This window comes from Notothenia rossii, assembly GCF_949606895.1.
Source record: "Notothenia rossii genome assembly, chromosome: 11".
NCBI lineage: Eukaryota > Metazoa > Chordata > Actinopteri > Perciformes > Nototheniidae > Notothenia > Notothenia rossii.
In genome coordinates this window covers 2443983-2462844 of record NC_136910.1, presented here as the reverse complement: position 1 = coordinate 2462844, position 18862 = coordinate 2443983, and the positions used below count along the sequence as shown (strand labels likewise).

Below are 18862 nucleotides of genomic sequence, written 5' to 3'. Positions count from 1 at the left end.
GAAAGACAACTCTGTTTGTTTCACAATTTTATTGATTGATCATTCTAATTGTATATCTCCACAGTATTGACTAGGTCTAAGATTTCCATAACGGCTTGTGGTTGTCGGCAGGATCTCTGCAAGTTCGATTGGGGACACCTACGGACGCTGGTGGTCACTCCGGGATCCTCGGATTCTCCTCTACCTCGACAGAAAACGTACGGGATGAGAGGACCAGCGCCGGGGGGAAACCGATTGACTTCACGAGATCAAACGAACTCAAAAGGCCTTCAATGCTCGGTGAGATGTACAATTTCTAATTGTAAAAGTAAAACGTAATTAGCCTCCATGACATTTATTAGGCGGACTGCTCAAAAGTAGGATATTTGGTATATCCGTCGTACATAGCCGTGGGAACATGTTTCAAATGGGGGGTGCTGTGGGGATGACACCAGGGCTGGTTCTGACCAATGTGCTGCCCAAGGCAAGATTTTAGCTGGCAATGAAAAACCTCTACAAAAGACCAATACACTACAAACAGGGAAACGTATTGACATGGTGGACAGTTTATATAACAAGGCTTCAAATGTATTTAATAAACATGTTTTAATTGGGGGGGTGGACTTCACATCCTCTAGGGGGGTCCGGGGGTGCCCCCCCGGGAAGATTTTTTGAACATTTTAAAGTAAAATGCTTAAATCTGGTGCACTTTGAGCGCCCAATTAGAGACTGATCTAGGGGATACTACTCTAAAACACCTATATGAAAAAGATCGGTTTGCATTTTATTAATCAAATAAGTAGGTATGTGAACATTTCCAATAACCTACCATAGCCAATAACAAATAAATGTAACTTATTTTATTTGTGTTGTTCATTCATATCTTATTTTATCAGTTAACATTTATTTATTTATGCATATTTTTAAATCTCTCCAGTTTTAAACGATATTTTTGGTTTACTGTCCTATAGTATACATTGGAATGATTTCAAACCTGTTTTTATTTATCCTAATAATTATAAAGGTGTCCCTTGGAAATATTTGTTTAGATAAACTGTGATCAAAACGTTTGAGACCCACTGAGATAACTTAGACTAAAGTGAACTATCTAAACACTCAAGAGTCCTTTACCTCACTGAGCCTCTCAGTCTGACAGGAGAGAGCGCTCCCTCCATATTATTGTAGAAACAGCTTCTTATATCCGTTAGCGCAGCAGAAGCTAACAACAATCCACGCCGGTACCGCGGTATCCCCATCTCTCTACGGCCCATCTACACTACAGGCATGAAAAAATCTTGAAGCTGGGCGTGTCTGAAGCTTGGCGATTTTTTGCGAGCAACCAATCACATGAATCTCCCGCCCCCGACATACAGAGCAATAGCAATGTTAAAACGAAGTAAACTGGATATAAACTCTCCAAACAGGCGAAAAAACTATCAGTTTCACCCACTGTCTCTGCCACCTCCCTCCATGCCTGGTTCCTCCGGTTTGTATCCCGGTAAATAGTTCCGGTCGTAAAGAACCGGGTGATTTGCTACCGTAATATCTCGTTTGGAATATGAGGAAATGAACTGCGGTCTGGCTCTCCCAGCTTGCACGCGGTTGGATTGGCTGAGCTTGCACTGGCGGGATTTGCATAAACGGAATTTGATTGGCTGATGCCAAGCATCGAGCCTCAAAAGTTGAACATTGTTCAACTTTTGATGCCGATAGATGCTCGTGATGCTTGCAAAGCCATGCCATGCTCCCCACAATGCAGTTCGGCGAAGATTCAAAATCTTCTACGTCACCCCATTCAAGTGAATGGGCGAAGCGTTGAAAGCATTTTTTGATGCCTGTAGTGTAGACGTACCGTTGGCTTCGAGCTGCGGGCGCCTGCTAAGCCAACATCCCCCACTTTCATCACTACAGCGCCCATCGTACAGGGCAAATGGAAAATGTAACCGGGGTGAAAAGGGTGTTATCTTTACTTAATTATGAATGTTGTTACATCAAGGCTGAAAATTCGTTTTTTTTGTATTATATCTTGTGGAAGTGCAGATCCCCTGTCCTCCACCAGGGGGTGCTGCAGCACTCTCAGCACCCCTACTTCCCACGGGCATGCCGTCGTAAAAGGTTTTACGATCAGTTTTTGTGTGATTTTTACTGAGGAACAAATATCAAATCACCGAAGGGTGAAAAAATAGTGTTTTTCTCCATGGGGACAAAGCAAGGTAGGGGGGCAGAGCCTGCTGAGGGCCCAATTGTAGATGTCATGCGAGCAAAATATGGTGAAAACAGTCTGTCTAAATTAAATATCTGGACGGAAATGTTCGGATTTCCATAGGGAGGCTCTTTGAGTAAATAAAAAATCAAAGACCTAAAGGATAAATTACAAGAGTGTGAAGATGGAATGAAAAAGAAGAGTAAACTTAAAGTAAAAGACTTAGAAAAGCTGGACACTCACAGAAAGTGTTTAAAATACTGGGAGGATGAAGCAGAATGCCTTGAAAGGAGGCAGTTGGCCTCGGCAATAAAGAAAATATTAAGGTTGAAGATGAATGTGAAGGAAAGAAGGAAAATAAGTTATTTCCAAAACCATGTAAACCCCAGACATCTCTGTATCCTTCCATTGCAGGCCTGAATGACCCGCTCCTCGACTCTGGGTATCCTTTCCCTCCCCCGGCGTACAACCCTGGCAATCCGGCTGGCCCACCTCAACCACCTCCCCCGCCACTACAAGCCCAAGCCATGCAGTCAGCAGACTCCCCGTCAACTCCAAGCTCCTCCACCTCCATCAGGCCCAAGTATTCCGGGACAACAGCGGGATAAACAAACCCGATGTCCTAGGGCAGGGCTCCCCAACCCCCGGTCCGCGGACCGGTACCGGGGGATGGGGAAAATAGCTGTGAGTTTATCGTAATATTTGCAGAATTATAAATATATAAAAATATTTTATCAAAATTAATTCAATTAATTTTTTATTTTATTTTATACCAGTCATTATTTCATACAAAACATACAAAATAAATCAAAATTGGTTAGCATAGGGTCTCAGCCTCTCGTGCGCAGATACAGTTACAGGTGGTGCGCCAATAGGAAGTGGAGCACACAGGAGACAACCGTTTAATCGCAGACTGTTATGTTTGTGGGGGAATGGCAGTGCATACATTATTTGAAATATATTTAGAACTCGGACTTCATTTTAAGGACATTGCGGCCAGGGGTGTAGAGCTATTTTTTAGATTTGTAAAGCCTCCTTCACTTCATGAAATGGCTGCAGTATTAGGAGGCAGCCTCTGAGAAGTGCAGCACCAGCGCGTACACACCGCCTTCACTGTGTTCCCCACTGCAGGAGTGTTTGTAGAGGCGTGTGTGTGTGGTTGAAACCTAGCAATGTTTCAACCACACACACCTCTACACACACACGCACATCGAACGGCCCGATTATTCCCCCTATTACTCGTTGTATGAAGGAAATGTCCGGTCACAAAGGCGCATGATGTGTGTGTGTATGTGCTCTGCTCAGCTCCGCTGTGTGTGTGTGTGTGTGTTTGTGTGTGTGTGTGTGTGTGTGCGTGTGTGTGTGTGTGTGTGTGTGTGTTCGGTGTGTTTGTGTGTGTCCAACAACGGCATTTGTTTTCAAATTACCATAAACAGTCATTTACACACATCTGGCCAACTCCATAGGTATGTGGGTGTTCCCAAAAGAAGTTAATCTCGATGTAGTGCTAAATGCTGTCGGAGTGCACCGGAGCGAACGTCCTGGTAAGACGTTATTATTGCTGGCAAACAATCCCAGGGGTTTCACTGACATTTCAGTTATATCAATATGTGTACAGTGGTCCTAATTTCTTTTTAACTGTATCCTGGTTTTAAACTGTGTTAATATGTTTTTGATGCATATTGTTATATTATTTGTTCAGGCTGTTACATACAATTAGCCACTGTTGCCACCTAGAATAGGCTATATTATATTATATATTATATTAATATTTGTAAAGCGGTCCTAATTTTTTGTTTTAATTGTATACTGGTTTTAAATGTTGTTAATATGTTTTGGATGCATATTGCTATTTCTTCAGGCTGTTAAATACAATTAGCCTCTGTTGCCACCTGGTGAGTAAATATTCAAATCAGTTCAAATTGAGAACCGGTCCGCACATTTGTTTTAATGTATCTGCCGGTCCTTGGCAGAATAAAGGTTGGGAACCCCTGCCTTAGGGGAACAAGCATGCGTTTGGGAGACACACCTCAGTAATGCCTTCCTCAACGGACTCACAGCCACAGCGCAAGCCGCACAGAATGCTGGCCGCTCACAATACCGAGGGAGAGGCCGAGGAGGTTTTCCGAGGCAGAGGACGAGAAGCAAGACCTTCAAACGACGAAAGATGTTTCAAGTGGGGTAGTGTTGAACATTGGATCCGGGACTGCCCACAGAACACTGGCAGCGGAGGCAGAGGGGGACAGCAAGGACGGGGCCATTCACAATCAGACTGACCTACACCAGATGGGGAGGAAGGGGCCCAATCGAGCGAGAAGGAAATTCAGCCTGAAGCATCTGAACAAGGAAGTGACTTTACATTTTTGGTTGATTCTGGGGCTACACAATCTGTGGTAAAAATGGCAGATTTGCCTGATTGTACATTCAGTGGTAGATTTATTCACTCAATAGGAGCTGCTGGTGTGACTGTAAAGGAGCAGTTTTCTGTACCGCTTCAGTGTAGAGATAACGGTGATGCCAGTCATCCATCTCCCACATCAGTCAAACACAGTTTTCTTCTATCAGATCTCTGCCCAATAAATGTACTGGGCAGAGATCTGATTCTCCAGTTCAGCTTGGACCTCATTTCCACAAATGAGGGTCTTAAAGTCCGACGGCCATCTCCTACGATGGTTCAAAAACTCATTTGATGATGGAGATCTGTTGAATGTGTATCAATGGCTGCTGACATATCCTGATTCTCAGGAATTGCTGCGTTTGACTCATCAGCGTGTCTTTCCACCTGCTGTGTTCATGGAGGCTCCTCATTTGCATTGTACTGCTAACGTTGTTGATGATCCATGTCAATACTATGATGAGAGTTTTCTGTTAGAATGTGTAAATGATGAACTCATGCTTAAAACTATGGTTGGAGTTTGCTGCGCAGCGCTATTTCCGTTACACTCACACCCACACAACACAAGCTGTATCAAATCCCAGGGGCGGTCCCACACATTTCACTAACCAGGGGCCCCACTGATAGATGGAGAGATTTGGGTCCAATCGTTAAAGACTGGGAATCTAGTAATGATTGGACTAGCACAGACAACCCGTTGATTGAGTATTCCTCATCACATGACGTGTTTAAATACAGCACCGACTGCCTAGTTCATGCACTGCGTTCTCTGATTCTCACAGGCAAAGATGACTATGTTAACCCCGTTCCTGGCCCATCTGGCCCGGAGTTCTCATGTTTCAGTCATGTTTCTGATCTCCCTGCCGCGCTAAAAGGAGTGCCTCAAACGTTGTGGGCAGCTCACAAATATGATGTAGGTTTGATCCGCTCTGCTGAGCCTGCAGTTATCACTCCTAAATCCACGTTCTGCCCAAATCAACCCCAGTACTCATTGAAACGTGAAGCTGTTGATGGCATTTGTCCACTTTTTACCTCTCTGCTTAAACAAGGGGTCATTGTTCCATGTAACGACTCCCCGGTACGCACTCCAGTGTTTCCTGTTAAAAAGATCAGAGACAAACCTCCTGACGAGTGGAGATTTGTCCAGGATCTACGAGCTGTGAATGCAGCCGTACATGCACGCGCACCGCTCATTCCAAATCCTTATCTGATTCTTTCCCAAGTTCCGCCTCTGCAGCCTTTTTCACTGTCATAGATCTCTCAAATGCATTTTTCAGTGTCCCTGTACACAAAGACAGCCAATTTTGGTTTGCATTTGAATATGAGGGTAAGCCATACACATTCACACGTTTGTGTCAAGGCTACTGCGAATCTCCCACTGTGTACAACCAAGCATTGTGTACAAGTTTGGTCCCTCTCCTCAGTTTCCAAAGGCCCCGCTCTCATACAATATGTTGATGACCTCATGATTTGCGCACCCACAGCAGAACAGTGTGAAGCTGATACCATTTCCTTGTTACAACACCTCGCTGCTGAAGACCACAAGGCCAGTTTGTCTAAACTTCAGTATGTGCAAAAGACAGTTACATTTCTGGGTCACATCATTTCAGGAGAGGGGAAAACGCTTTCAGATAAGCGTATTATTACTAAGCGACAGATGATGTCATTTTTGGGTATGTGTTCATACTGCAGGTCATTCATTCCTAACTATTCTCCGCTCGAACAACCATTCTGCACAATCACGCATGTCACCGGTTTGAAACCTGCAGATCGCCTTATATGGACGCCGGAAGCCGACGAAGCCTTCATTAACATGAAGCTGGCTCTCCAATCCCCGCCGACACTAGGTCTACCTGATCGTACCAAGCCTTTTACACAGGCAGTGGATGAACGCGACGGGTGTATGACCTCAGTTCTCCTTCAAGATCATGGGGGAAAACAGAGGCCTGTTGCCTATTTCTCCTCCAAGCTGGACCCTGTAGCTGCTGGCCTGCCTAAATGTCTCCGTGCAGTTGCTGCAGCTGAAAAAGCTCTCAACTCCTCACGTGACATTGTAGGTTACGCACCTTTTAACACTGTTGGTTCCACATCCTGTTTCTCTCATCCTCTGTGAACAGAGAACATCACACCTCTCTGCTGCACGTCATCTTAGGTATCACACATGCTAGACATGCCTAATGTTGAAGTCAAAGATGTACCACTCTGAACCCAGCATCTCTCATGCCTCTCCCAGAAGACGGTGACGAACACCACTGTGTTGCCGAGCTTCTTATTGTGTGTACTCCCAGACCTGACTTAAAAGATGTACCCCTGACCAACCCTGACCTCATTTTGTATGTTGATGGGTCCGCCTCTCGCGACCCTGTGGGCACTAATCGGGTGGGTTTCTCTGTTGTTTCAGATTCTGCTGTCCTCTGTTCCGGACCGCTCCCATGCCACCTCTCAGCACAAGCAGCAGAGCTCGTAGCACTCACTGAGGCCTGCACTTTTGCTAAAGGCAAATCTGTAACTATCTACACTGAGTCACGTTATGCTTTCGGGGTAGTACATGATTTTGGCGCTATTTGGAAGTGTCACATTTTTATTTTAAATCTGACGGAAAGCCAGTACTTAACCATGTCCTAGTTGCAGGCTTATTGGATGCCATTCTGCTCCCGTCTGAAGTTGCAGTATGTAAATGCTCTGCACAGACCAGCAACACCGACCCCGTCACATTAGGAAATGTGCTAAATTGACAAATTGGGTTTAACTGATATGGTCATGAAGGCACGGGCTCAGTCAAACTAGACACATCCACTAAGGAGAAGATGACACCAAGAACATAAACTTTGTGCCTGATCACTGGCGAGTGATTGAAGATGGAGCCCCTCGGACAAGAATTAGCTAATGCCCACCTGGACTAGAAACATGCTAATGCAACATCAATTTGCTCTAGGCATCCTGTTTGCCTCAAGGGGGGGCCTATGTCACGTTATCGGAGACTCTTGTTGCACATACATTCCAGACATATCAGAGAACATGACTCGCACCATAAAACACCTTAACACACTTCTGGCAGACATTAAGGCTGACGACGTGGACTACGACCCTGTAGGGTGGGACTGGTGGTCCTGGCTCACATCGGGAGGGTGGGAAGGTTGGCTGGCCAGAATAGTCACGCCACTCCTCACCATCTTAGTCTTGCTCCTCTGTTGTACATGCTGTGTAGTTCCCCTCATGAAGAAATGTTTTTCTAGTATGATCTCCTCTGCATTCGTACAATACACCGCTCTCCCTCAAACCATTGAAAAAGTTACGGCCAACCCAGATTTAGCCCCCACTGAACCCGAAACTGAAGAGTCGGACACCGAACTGTACAATTGTGTGTAAAGACTGCCATTCCCTCGTTTCATTACTCTTTTGTTTTCCACATACGGAGTCTGTCCTCCACAAAAACAGCCACTTTCCATGATATGTTTATGATGTGTTTACTTAAACCAGCGATGGAGTGTATTCATTGATGTGTTATTTCAGTCTATCCTGTCATTTGTTTTATTTTCATGATTGATCAAGTATGATCAAAAGGGGGGAATGTCGTGGCAATTTCTTATGTTACCTTATATGTTAAAACCAAATGCTTCTGAAAGCATTGTCTAACACTACTGTACCATTTCCTGATATATGCTGTTTTCTCTGCATACTCTAATGAGGGTTATTATTCTCAAGCGCTTAAAGGCCACAGAGCTGATTTGGCAGACTATGTTGAAACTACTCCTCTTCACACAAAGTTTGAACTTCCATATTCTGATAACCGTTATACTTTCTACAGCTCAAGGACACAGGTGTCTAATAACAATATGAGACATCCGTGTGAAAGCAGATTTCTGAGGCGTTCAGCCGTGCTACACAAAACTCTGTCTGCCCGCCCTATCTTGTATATAAGCTTTGCTATTCTGTGACTATTGCGCACTATCCTGTACTCTGTGAGACCTGTGCCTTCGAGGCGCCTCGAATAAAGAACCAGAAAGACAACTCTGTTTGTTTCACCAGTTTATTGATTGATCATTCTAATTGTATATCTCCACAGTATTGACTAGGTCTAAGATTTCCATAACACAACTCATCATACAAAGTTCAAAACAACAGATAAAGCCAGAAATCAGTATATCTGAAATGACTGGCTACGTTAGCTAGCTAGCTTACAGCAGATCTGTTATTAATTTAGTTTGAGTGACGTAATATTGCAAGTAAAATGAAGGAAAAATAAAACTATACATTTGAATTAAAGAACAGTTAAATAAGCACTGTGTACTATAAGATATATAAATATACTACTTATAATCTAAAAAATATACTAAACTTATAATATACGCACTTACATTTGTATTGAACCATTCTACTTCAACAAAAGAAGCACGAACCTTTGAGAATCAAACTTTATTTATTGAGCACAACATCCACCATGTCATCAGAAAAAGAAAAGAAACAGACAATAAAACCCACAATTAGGTTAAAAAAAGTTATAAACGCTGTGAAATTCAACTCACAATATAAACGATCCATGTGACAAATTCAATGAAAGATACATCTGTGGCTCAGGAGTCGGTAGGACGGTGGTTCGATTCCCAGTGCCTGCAGTCATCAAGCAAGATGCTGAACTGAAGATTGTGTGGAAAAGAGTTTCCTCAAGAAGAAAGTCAAATTGTATTTAGGAAATCACTTTGCTTTCCAAATCAAAAAACAAGATACTTTTATTATTTGTCTCGGTAGTGATGAGACTACCATTATTCATATACTGGCTGATTAAGGGCACGATTTTCAATGTATCTGCCCTACGAACTAACTTGTAGTTATTGAGAGAAACTTCACAATCAGTAAGGAAGTGCTGAAGAATTGTAACAGCCTTCACATAACAGGACACAACAGAGTCATCAGCATAGAGAACGATATAACAGTCACTTGGTATCATCTTTACAAAGATTAAACAGAAAGGGCCCCAGGATAGAGCCCTGTGGAACACCTTTTGCAATTTGCAGGTTAACATGGGTTAATAGAGTCATTTATTTGGTGTTAGAGGCCAGCACATGTATACCCTAAATGTGTTGCATGCATCAGAAGGAAGACAACCCTGATCATAACAGAAACATCTAAATAAAGTCTCTTTAGAAAATGATTAACAGACGAAAGAAAGCTACATGGACCCCAAGAAAGTTGCCTGCAGTGTTCCCTTTGCAGTGTGAGATCACAGGCATCTAATGGAGAAACCAAAACAACATATTTAATAAGTCAATCTGAGGGTTTCTAGAGAAAAGATATATGAACATATCTTTACTTAAAATGCATGAAAAATGACTTACACCAGTTCAGATCTCTACTTTCCGGTATGCTTCTTCACCTCACTGAGTGCTTTTAAGTCTCCAGTCTTCACATCACTGGGTGGGAAGTCTTCAGTCTTCAGAATGCCGCCGTCGTAGTAGTAGATGGTTGCTCCTTTGAATTTCTTATTTTCAATGGCTGCTATGAGGAAACAACAACGATTCGTGAGTGCTCCAAAATATTTAATGAACTGGTGGGCTTTTTTTCTCATCTTTTGTAAGACGTCGTCTGAGTAGTACCATGGCTCTTCTTCAGTGCTCACGCATTTGAGTGAGTTTGCGTATTGATCCATCGCTTCAAGGCAGGGGTCAGCACTCTCCATGGAGGTGAAAACAAAGCACAGAACTAATTTGTTTCCAAGGATCTCTCTGTCCAGCTCAGACTGGTTTGCGACGATCTTAAAACCCTTCATGATATCCACACAGGACTTGATGACGTTGATTTCTCTCTCTTTGTGATCCAGCCACTTGGTTAGTTTTTCATGGCTGAAGGGTGACTTGTTCCTGTCTTTAAAGACTTCTTCCAGGGAGCTCTCATCTTCCTTTCCTTCTCGGATGGAGGGAATTTTCTTGGCCATGGTCTGTTGGAGGCTGGATTCATAATAGCCACACAGTTTGAGGAAAGTGTTTAGGTCTTTTTGGATCTTTGGGAAGTGCTCTTCCACTTTGCCTCCCAGAGAATCGTTGCATCTCATTCTTATTTCCTTTAAATCTTCCAGAACATCTTGGGCCTTCTTCACTAGTCCGATGCTGATCCCCGTCATCAGCTCAGGAGCTTTGGGATCAAAACTCTTCAGAGGCATCAGCCAGACCGTCACTGGGACTGAATTCTCTCCATTTGTTCCCAGTAGCTGTGGAAGTTCTACATAGGTCTGCACTGCATCTACAAATGTTGCTGGGTTGCTTTTGAGAATGAAGTCTCCGTAGAATTTGCAGGAGAATTTGTTAGTCAGGGCTTTCTCTTCATCAGTCAGCTGGATTTTAACCTTCCCCTCAAAATCAAAAGAAGGAATCTTCTTTATCACAGCGTGCATGCTGCCCTCTATCTTCTGAACCTGGCTGGCTTCTAACTTCTCACTGTCAAACACAAAGAAAGCATCTGCCCCATACAGGATGCCTGTGACTACATGAGTCGCTGAGCCCTTCTCAATAACCTCCATCTGTTCGGTGTCCAGGGTCACATCATCAATTGACAACTGCTTGAAGTTGGTGGTAGCTTTGTACTGAAAGGTCACTCTGCTCTGATTCTTGAATTTCTTCTCATCATTCAGATATTTGGCAGATCCTCCAACTTCTACCAGTCCACCCAGGAAACTGAGCTTCAGAGAAGCTTCAATGTCCATCAGAGAGGACTTGGATTCAATGGAGTCAGATGCAGACATTTCAAAATTACTGCTGTGCTGAGGGGTTTCAGTTGTTTTTAGTTTTAGAGTTTCCTCATTCCACAATCTGGGACCTGAAAGAATTGGAAAGCAAACAGTTTATGGATCAGTTCAGGGCAAAACTTTTGTTTATATAAATTATAATAAAACTTATCATTTCAAAGTTTCGGCTTCATATCCTGCCAGGAGTTTCCATAAACAAAGTGTGTGTGTGTGTGTGTGTGTGTGTGTGTGTGTGTGTGTGTGTGTGTGTGTGTGTGTGTGTGTGTGTGTGTGTGTGTGTGTGTGTGTGTGTGATATGGGGCAGGACCTTAATCTCACAACACAGGAAAATGAACTTTTTGTTAGATATCAAAAAATGTTTCACAAGTGCAATATTACTCTTCTTTACTTCTCAAGTTTCCTCTGTTTTTGTGCAGATTCCCCACTTGAAAGGGACTTGAGGCATCGACTGGACTTTGAGAACAGGATTCCACTCCAATGACACAGCTTTTCTTTTCAGACTTTTTATTTAGTAGTTGACTTAAATGTCTTTGCTGACTGGGTCATTTTATGCAGGTGAAAAACCGACTGCCTGTCCTGACTTTGCAGAAATGCCTCCCGTCTACACGCTTCAGTCTACCAGGGTCGCACACATCAACTATTTAAATCCTTCTCCAGGATGCAGCACTGGGCTCTGTGATTAGGGTGATTACACCCAGCTTGCCAGAGGAGGCAGGACTGCCTGCGATCATTACACCTGTTGTCTATCCCTATTAATTGGTGATTTGTATTTCAATTAGGGCCGGGACTTTAACGCGTTAATTAAGATTAATTAATTACACAAAAATTAACGCATTTTAATCGCACTTATTTTTGCACCGCGGAACATTTCTCACTGGATGAGTTTCAGGGGTACCGATTATACTGGAGCACCAACTAACGTTCATGACTTCAAACAACAACAAACCACAGTGAACAATAGTCAAACATGAACGAAGAAGCTGATGAGACCGCTTTGGTTGGCCCCGTGGATGGGACATTTTGTTTTAAAAAACGGACGGATGGAAGCGTCGATAAGAGCACGGTTGTTTGCAAATTATGCAAAAAGGAATTTGCATATCACCGCAGCACATCAAGCCTCAAGTATCACCTCAATGCAAAACATATAGCAGCTAGCGTGGAAGCTAGCGTGGACGTTAGCCCGACTCGGAGTACAAGGACCCACACCCAATTCGCGTTGATCAAACAGTGGCCTATGCAACAGAGAGATTTTATTTTTCATCAGGATATTGGAAGAATAGGAGGGATTGAGGTCAATCACTGGCACTTTTTTATTTTATTTTAAATGGTACACTTTATGTTGAACTATTTATTATGTTGTTGGTGCAACTGGCACTTTATGTTGAACTGTTTATTGTTTTGGCCAAGGTTATTGAGAGAGTTGGACTGAAATTGATTAGATTTTTTAAACCAACTGTTGGTAAATCAACAAAGTCTGTTATGGCCTCTGAAGCAACAGAGATGTTTTCTAATAGTCAGGGTTTCCAATTTTCTGAATGTACTTGAAAGTATTGTGTTTTACTTCAAAAACAAAGTGTTATAGTTTACAGAAGGTCTACCTACCTATAGGCTACCTGAATCTCTGAAATGTACTATATTCCTAAATATGCTATTGCTACACTTTATGGCAAAAATGTCACTTTTCTGTTGGTCTTGGTTAAGGACCACCTTGAACAAAATAAACAATGTTTTGTTGCTTAAGCTTATGTATTCAGTCATTATTCAATGGTATACTAAAATCCATGTGAAAAACATTGCTTCTCACTGTTCTCAGGTCAAATATTTATATGTGATTAAAAATGCGATTAATTAATTACAAAGCCTCTAATTAATCAGATTAATTTTTTGAATCGAGTCTCGGCCCTAATTTCAATGAAACAAATGTGTAGCTCTAATGATTTAATTTTCTAATTAAAATCAAGCTATATTATTATTGATATGTATCCATATCTATTATTTTTTGACTACTTGTAATCTGTTTTTTATTTTATATTTATTAAAGCCTTAGGCTCTGTTTGACCTCCCACTCGATGTTCCTGTCTCTTTTGGAACACTGAGAGATCGCTTGCTTTGAGGCAAACAATAAACCCTAGTCACTCTTTCTGTTCTTCAGCAGGTAACAAGACGACCAGCCGCCGGGCGTCTCTGTGCAGAATGGTGGCAGGGATCTTTTCGCTTCCCCTCTTAGAGGTTAGATTTAGTGTCTTCTGCTGGGCTCTTGTCACAGGGACAGGATTTTATAAATTTTAACAAAATATCGCCGTTTTAACACTAAGTTTATATATGTACTTATTTTTACGGTTTGCATATGAGGTGGTCCGCGAAAATCCTTGATAATAAATAGTGGTCCGCATAATCAAAAAGTTTGAGAACCCCTGCACTAACGGATGGAGCTCTGATCAATGTTTTCTATCCAAGTCTGTTCACAGTTTCCACCAACAAGTCCTTAAACACGACAGAGCCCATACCGTGTTCCTGTTCGTGTTTACTTCCTGTCTGTCTGCTTTAGTTCATTTATTTGACTTCCAACGCTCTGTCTTTGAACCTCTTTCTTTCTCTCCCTTGATCCTCCTCAGCAAAGATCATTATTTTGCAGTGGTTTGTTATGGAGTATCAATAACCTCTGAAATGTTCTTATTGACCAATCAGAATCAAGTATTCAACTAAGCCATATTATAAATGCATAGAAAATACAATCTACGGACAAAAGCAGTGAAAGAATATTCCCGATATACACAGATGCACTACAGAGAGACAAAGAGACAAAGAAACAACTCTCATAACACACTCAAATTAAAATGGCACGACAACAATCAAAAGATAACTTAACAAAATAATGTTAGACCTGGTGAATTGTTGTTTTACGGTGAGTATGATGAAAGCTTTGTGACTATGTGAAGTCTTACCTGGGACCAGTTCATCTCTCCGAGCATCATAGAGCATCCCTAGGGTGAAAGGTCGTCCCAGAGCAGCAACGGTCAAGTGATCTGAGGCCATTTCTCCAACCTGTTGAGAAGAAACAACACAGACTTCAGAACCTGATTTAGACATAAGGTGGGGGATGTAATTCTGGAGAAACCAGCTCGAGTGGCTAGAATCTGAAACTACGCAGCCGAAAAAAAACTGCCTCTTCCTTCACACTTCCTTCCTTAGCCAAGACAAAACATGCTTATGACATGTTCAAAAACTGATATTTCTTAAATCTGTATTCAAATGTAGTTCCCTCTGTCAGCAATGTATCAGCAACTACACACACATTTCTATCAGTATTTCTCTGTGCTGTGGTTGACATGATGATGACTGTTAGGAGTTAAGGGGAGAGGCTGAGCGTCACCATGAAATGAGCAAATTGACATCAAAAAGAATAAAAGGGGAAAATGCTCTGCAGGTATGCTGTTTTGCTAAACAAGGCCAACTGTCGTCTGAAGGAAGTGTTTACGTAAAACATTCTGTGCCAACAGCACAATAACAAGGTCCTTCTTTGTTTTCTGTAATGTAGAAAATGTACGAAGGAACAGAGTTATTCACATCATGTTGTTGTCACAGAAAATATAAACAAAATATAAAGCTTAAAAACAGATCAATAAAGTGAAATAACTTTTTGGTTAGCCTTAGTGAAAAAATACTGTGACATTACTAACATTTATGAAATGATCTTTATCTGATTTTACAGTTGCAATAGTGGGGTGGGGTTACAAACACTACATTAATTTAATAGTTAAAGGCCCTTCTCTGTTTTCTGGATTTGTTCACTTTCTTTCGGCCAAAATGGACGTTTCTTTAATGTAACACAAAGCCGAATCTCTTACCTTCCTATGGGGGATGTTCCTGGTGTCTTTGCAGCAGCTGCTTGGAGATGTACTTTCTGGATTTGGTCTCATTTAGTGTGTCAGATTCTCGGAGCTCGTGCAGACAGACACTCGCAGCTTCCTACACACCAACTGCGGCACGAGAGGCACAGCTCGCGCTCTTATCCACTCAGGCTGCAGTTTCGTGGATTTATCGCGAGAGGTCGTTGTAGCTTCAACGAGACTGCCAACAGGTAGAAGGCTTGTTTGAGATGAGCTGCGTCTCGCCTCGAAAGTAGACGAGAGTAGCCGATTGCAGCCGGGGGAGGTCTCAAAAAGCTTGCCTGAAGTCGGACAGCTCGGAGTCGGCTTGACTCGGTTTGCAATGGAGGAAATTGCGTTGGCTTTCTTCGTTGCAGATGAAGTGGATGCAATAGAAATCCCACAATTATTATATCACTACTAATGAATGACTCAAGTGTCTGTTCCTTTTAAAACAAATCAATACAAGGGGCGTTGAATCCTACATGTAAAAGACAGAACCACTTATTACTTTTCAAAACTACTTCCGTCAGTGGTCTTGACCAGTTTGCATTTATAAAGAATGCACACATGTGTTTAATCGTTCATGTCAGATATGTACTAAGTAAATACATGTGTTCCTGCTCAAGATTAGATTCAACTTTATTGTTATTGCACAGGTTACAGGCAGTGGCGGCGCCAGAGTATTTTAGTTGGGTAATCTATGGTAGGGCTAACCCATACCGTGGTGGGGCTCAAGTCAGTATTTGTAATGTAATTACATACACACTATATCGCACCCCTTGACAGTGAAACGCCACGCTTGAGGCTTTTATTAGCTTTTATTAGTCTCCTTTTATCAGCTAAATTACATCGAGGTGTGAGTTAACAATACAATAGCCTATTCTGCTAATTCCACGTCGTTACAACATGCTACGCAGCGGCAGAAACAAGAAAAGTTGGCATATAGAATTGACAGGGAGAGGGAGAGAGAGAGAGAGAGAGAGAGAGAGAGAGAGAGAGAGAGAGAGAGAGAGAGAGGGAGAGGGAGAGTGAGGGAGAGAGACAGAGAGAGAGAGACACAGACACAGGTAAACAGAGAGACAGACACAGCACACAACAGGTGGCCTGTGTCACTTTTGCAAATGACCCATTATTAGAAAATATATTCAAAACTCATTATTCACTCTTCAGGTGGGTCGTGTGACTCTGGCACCTGTTCGACTTGTACCTCAATGCGAGGGCGTTTAAGAACAAATCTATCCATCCGAAATATACAATTAATCCTAGAGGTTCTGCTGTCTGTTTGCAATTTACTCGGCGCGAGTTTGGGGACTTTTCACTGTGAACGTCACGTATCAGTAATGCATGACGCAGCAGACCCAACGTTTCGTTGCTCTGATTGGCTGTAGGTCTATTCAAAATTGCATTCGGAGTAGAGATGTTAAGATTCACCGATTCGCATCGGTGCACCGGCATAAACGTTCAAGATGCGAGTGCACCGGTTGAAAGAGTGCACATCGGCTACAGTTTGGGTTGAACCGGGTTGAACTCGCGATGCATCGATTGCGTAGCGTCTTTGCATCGGTAAAAAAACGATTCATTCATATAAAATCCCCTTATCTTGTCAACGCTCAGCAGAGACGATCTTTGATATTTGCTTCGCCACTACGGAGAACGAGAGTCTCAGTTATCAACACACACGGAAGTTGAGGAGAAAGAGAAACACAGCGCACCGAAAAATACCTACAAATCAAACGTTTGGCAACACTTCAGATTGTTCAAGAAAGACGGTGTAATAGTCATTTATGCTATATAGTTGACCGCAGGTCATGGAGAGTAATAAGGTATCCGTAGACCTTTGTATGAGGTATCTTTATTACTTAACAAGTCTACAGCTATGATACATAGATCCGTCCTAGACGCGGACTTGCATACACACAGTATCACTCCGCAGCCGCACCCCATCAGTAACGTCCTGATGGCATATGTGCGCGGCACTATTACTACAGACGGTCAACTTGAAAAATCACTCGCAAATTGTTAACGATGCCGAGCCGCTTTAAAGTACACAAGTAGTACGAGGAACTTAGCGACGCACATAAAGAGGCGACGTGGGGTCTGCGGCTGAAAAGAGAAACCTGAAAGTGAGACATGAGTTAAATCACTCAGTGAGGTGTTCTGTCAGAGAGTTGTTTAGCTTACAGCAGCCTGTGACGGCCAATAATAATTTAAATGTCTTCCTTACTGTAAGCAGTTATGAAATACCTGTTTGTGAAAGGTTATTTGTTTTCTTTATTGTTCAGATAGAAACCACTGCTTTCTGCTCACTGGTGAGTTAGCCTCTGAGTGTTAAGCACATCAGGCTGGCAGCTGTATGGGCATTGCTCTATGGTAGCTGTTATTTGCACATTGTTAATCATGAGCAATGCATCCTTACATTGTTTAACTCTGAGCTGTTATACAATTGTACTCTGGAGAGCTTTTAAAGGTAAAAAAATAAACGGCATGATGGGATGTGCACTACCAAATATGTAAAGCACTTTTTTGTTAATGTATGATTTGCTGCATATAAGGAATAAAACAAAAATCCTCTGTCGTACCATATTGAAGTATCATTATTTTTGCATCGTGTTGAATCGCATCGTATCGCCCCGAATCGCATAATGTTGAATCAAATCGTATCGAACTGTATCGCAACAGGGGTGAATCGTATCGTATCGCATCGCCTGGTGTTTCAAAGGTATCGTTAATGTATCGTATCGTGGCAACGTATCGAGGTGCGCATCGCATCGGCCTCAGTGATGGAGATGCACATCCCTAATTCGGAGGCATTTTGATGATCTGACCGCGGCCGCGCTAATATTATAACGCGAGAGAATTTCCACACCTTTAGTTTATAAAACTCCCCCACTACTTAGACCATCCCTTGCACCCCTATAGCATAAGCCCTAATGGTCTCAACCAAATTGCGTCAGTAACGTGCACTTATTTGTTCATTTATTCCTGCTGAAGATTAGATTCAACTTTATTGTTATTCCACATATTACAGGTACTGAGACAACGAAATTCAGTTTAGCTTCTAGCTTCTTATCCAGAAAAGCCCGGTTTGAACACTTTACGGGCAGAAGAAACATTTATATTAAAGAAAAAATTATACATTTCTGTCTTTTTATGCCTTTAATAGCTACTAACTGAAATTTGTATTCAAATTAATTAATCAATGATTTTTTATATGTAATTGTAATGTATAGACAAGGCTTTTAGTGACAATCATGTATTGCGTTACAATTATATGTAAAAAATAAAAATAAAAAATATAAATATGATATTTGGCCTCAAATCATCTGAGGCCTGGCGCCCCCTCTGCGATCTTTGGCCCCCCACCCCAAGGGGGGTGCGCCCCCCAGGCTGGGAACCACTGGTCTAGATAAGCAATACAGGATTCTATTGATAAGGAAATAAGTGTATCATGAAATACACAGAACTTCTCAACACTGCCATATTTCATAGATTAGTGTATAAAAGGTTTCAAGAATAGAATATTGTCCAAAAAATCCTCGTAGCAACTTGTGTATTTATGGGGAAAGTGTTGGAGTCCAAAAAACCTTGGAAGTTTGATAATAATTTAGATTTCACAAAACAACATAATTAAAACTACAACATAATATAAAACACTTTCTTAACATATGACTGGT

At 42.1% G+C, this 18862-nt stretch overlaps 1 protein-coding gene and 1 long non-coding RNA gene across 2 annotated transcripts; one reads left to right on the top strand and one right to left on the bottom strand.

Moving 5' to 3' along the window:
* The first annotated feature begins 1834 nt into the window (after positions 1 to 1834).
* On the top strand, positions 1835 to 8588 carry LOC307025570. Its single transcript, XR_013804200.1, has 2 exons — positions 1835 to 2866; positions 6979 to 8588. It is a non-coding gene; the product is annotated as an uncharacterized lncRNA (long non-coding RNA).
* A 390-nt stretch (positions 8589 to 8978) lies between these two features.
* Positions 8979 to 15319, bottom strand: LOC307025569 (neoverrucotoxin subunit beta-like). The gene is made up of 4 exons (XM_079660300.1): positions 15165 to 15319; positions 14262 to 14361; positions 9914 to 11387; positions 8979 to 9808 (listed from the first exon to the last, which is right to left on the bottom strand). Exons 1-3 carry the CDS (start codon positions 15234 to 15236, stop codon positions 9928 to 9930), a joined length of 1632 nt encoding a protein of 543 aa, XP_079516426.1. The 5' UTR covers positions 15237 to 15319; the 3' UTR covers positions 8979 to 9808; positions 9914 to 9927.
* Positions 15320 to 18862: the final 3543 nt, after the last annotated feature.